Source organism: Priapulus caudatus, unplaced genomic scaffold (genome assembly GCF_000485595.1).
Source record: "Priapulus caudatus unplaced genomic scaffold, Priapulus_caudatus-5.0.1 Scaffold910, whole genome shotgun sequence".
NCBI classification, from domain to species: Eukaryota; Metazoa; Priapulida; class Priapulimorpha; order Priapulimorphida; family Priapulidae; genus Priapulus; species Priapulus caudatus.
In genome coordinates this window covers 51762-54522 of record NW_014577971.1, presented here as the reverse complement: position 1 = coordinate 54522, position 2761 = coordinate 51762, and the positions used below count along the sequence as shown (strand labels likewise).

The 2761-nt window shown below is 41.4% G+C and overlaps 1 protein-coding gene across 2 annotated transcripts in view; it reads left to right on the top strand.

Annotated features, from left to right (window-relative positions):
* Nucleotides 1-2761, top strand: part of LOC106814346 (tRNA-splicing ligase RtcB homolog) — a 39215-nt gene that overhangs the window by 3658 nt on the left and 32796 nt on the right. For both annotated transcript variants that reach the window (XM_014818646.1, XM_014818647.1), the window contains exons 2-5: nt 909-1064; nt 1341-1487; nt 2008-2107; nt 2486-2692. In XM_014818646.1, the coding sequence (XP_014674132.1) occupies nt 963-1064; nt 1341-1487; nt 2008-2107; nt 2486-2692 (556 nt within the window). In that variant the 5' untranslated portion in view covers nt 909-962. The remainder of the gene's footprint in view (nt 1-908; nt 1065-1340; nt 1488-2007; nt 2108-2485; nt 2693-2761) is intronic.

The following is a 2761-nucleotide window of genomic DNA, read 5'->3' as shown; positions in this document are numbered from 1 at the left end:
ATTAACTTGGTTATTTATATTATTCTACCAACCGAATGAACTTATTTAATGAGCATAAGCTTGGTTTTATAATATAATAATACATGCGCAAATCATATGCCTCTATTGATGTACATAGAAATGTTCACCTATATACAAACAATGACGACGTAATAATCACATAATAATCACATAGAGGTAGCCTAGTATGTTGAGTATATCCTAGACGTTGTTGATAGCCGTAGGAGTCGGTGCTATATATATAGGATGCTATATATAGGGTCAGTCTAGTGCAGTGGCTCCCAAACTTTTCACCATCTAGGACCCCTTTTATTTAAATTAATTTTCCCACGGACCCCAGGGGCCCATCATCAGAAACAAAATTAGTCGTAATATTAGTCGTAAGTGCTATCTTAGCTTTAACATTAACATTAACTTTACGGTATTTCTGACAATGGCCCCTAGGTTTTTGATAGGTCTGACTACTCAACAAGACGATTTTATCTTTAGCAGCCTTATGATGCGTAATTATACATTTTACTCTGGTGCCTCTTGAAATTTAGAATTTAGCTCATGGACCCCCAGACTACCTTTGCGGACCCCCAGTAGTCCGGGGATTCCAGGTTGGGAACCACTGGGCTAGTACATGGTTTAGTATAAATGCAGTAACTGTAATATAATAGTGTAACCCAACACAAGAGTATAGGCTTACCAAACACAAACATATTGCTGTATCTACATTTAGTAAAAAAACCAACCTACCCGGACTTAGAATTTAGTTGGGGTTAGATGTGGCTTGGGGATGGTTTAGCGTTATAGAGCTAGGGTGAGAATTGTGGCGTTTTATTTAATGGGGTCCCAACGTATGACTGAACCTGATGGTGAGAACTTTCCTAATGCAGACATTGCTGTACCTCACGTTATTGCAGGTTTGTGTTGTTATTGAGGCATTGATGTCATCAACAACACCTTCGACCTGAAATATGACTGAGGTAGTTAGAACATACCAAGAAGAGCTTGGCTTCTTGGAAAAGCTTACACCGCACTCATGGCGAATCAAGAAGGGATTTGTGAAGAACATGAATGTAAGTCACTGCATGAGTGCTATACATCGAATTCCTACGTGTTAAAATTTTTGTATTCTACATATATTCCATATTGACTACCATTCTCTAGCTTAGTTAAGTGAGTATTAAATAAGTAAATGCAAGTGTTTGCATATTGGACAACAATAAGTAAGACCTACTTACTGTTCTCCAGCATGTAAATGTTCGATTCCATCATGTACTCGGACACCGGTTGTGAATATAATAATGCTGATTGTACGTATCTCATGATATAATTCTGTCTTGTTTTCGTAGGTGGAAGGTATGTTCTACGTGAATGAGCATCTAGAGAAGTTGATGTTTGATGAACTACGGCAGTTCAGCAATCACAAGGGAGTCGGAGGTTTTCTGCCAGGCCTGAAGCAGATAGGGAACGTCGCTGCACTGCCTGGCATCATACATGTATGTGCAATGATACAATATAACTCCTGGTCTATCAAGTACTGTATACGCCATATTTTTCGCAAACAGATATTTGTGCGAATTCAGACTTGACGGACAATTTCGCGAGTGGTTAATTTCACGGTCGGTGAATTATGAAATGTTTGGCATTATTCGGTGTGAATTATTCGCGTGTTGATATTTTCGTGGTCAGGGACGCCTTTCGCGAAATTCGCAAAAATTAAACAACCGTGAAATATACCGCGTATACAGTATACGATCATATATAAAACATTCATCACTTTTGTTAATTATCTGAACATGTGCTTGTAATGAGGTGTGATCGCCAGTTGCAGCAATAATATTTTTAATAAATATTCAATAATGTTGGGTATGATCTGTAACGTGATTTTTTTAAACTTGCGGCAGGTGTTTAATTTCACGTTCATTGGTCTACGCTTTATAGTTTTGAAGAAATGATGTCGTCTGCATTCGTTGTCGAGTGATGTAATGGTGTTTTCCTTTGCATGTTTTCTTTCAGAAGTCGATCGGTCTCCCGGACATACATTCCGGATACGGTTTTGCGATCGGCAACTTAGCGGCATTTGACATGAACGACCCACTGGCCGTTGTTTCTCCAGGTCTGACTTCACCTTGTTTAAGTGTTGTTAACACTTTGTGTATGTTATTTGTCAACACAACGCGTGTATTTGCTGAACAGTCATGTCCCGTCACTACAGGATCTTACCTACAGTTGTCACCGGTGTCAATAGAGTTATCTATGTTTTGCATATCAAATGGCAGAGCTGACTACTTTTCACTGATTGTATAACAATTTCTTATCTAACGTTTTCCTCGATTTGCATTTTTTACCATTGTTTCATCGTTGATGATCATGTTCAATTGTTTCGATGTCACTGACTGTTGCAACGGACATGTTTACTGGTTTCGTTGCCACTCACACGCTCACTTGTTTCGTCGACACTGACCATCGCCGCTGGCACGTTCACTTGTTTCAGGCGGCGTCGGGTTTGACATTAACTGCGGGGTGCGTCTACTGCGGACGAACCTAACCGAGAAGGATGTGCAGCCGGTGAAGGAGCAACTAGCACAGAGCCTGTTTGACCACATCCCCGTCGGAGTCGGCAGCAAGGGAGTCATCCCGATGAATGCAGGAGACCTCGAGGAGGCCCTGGAGATGGGAGTCGACTGGTCGCTGAGAGAGGGTAGGTGGCGCCTGCACCGTCGCTGAGAGAGGGTAGGTGGCGCCTGCACTGTCGCTGAGGCGCCTGCAC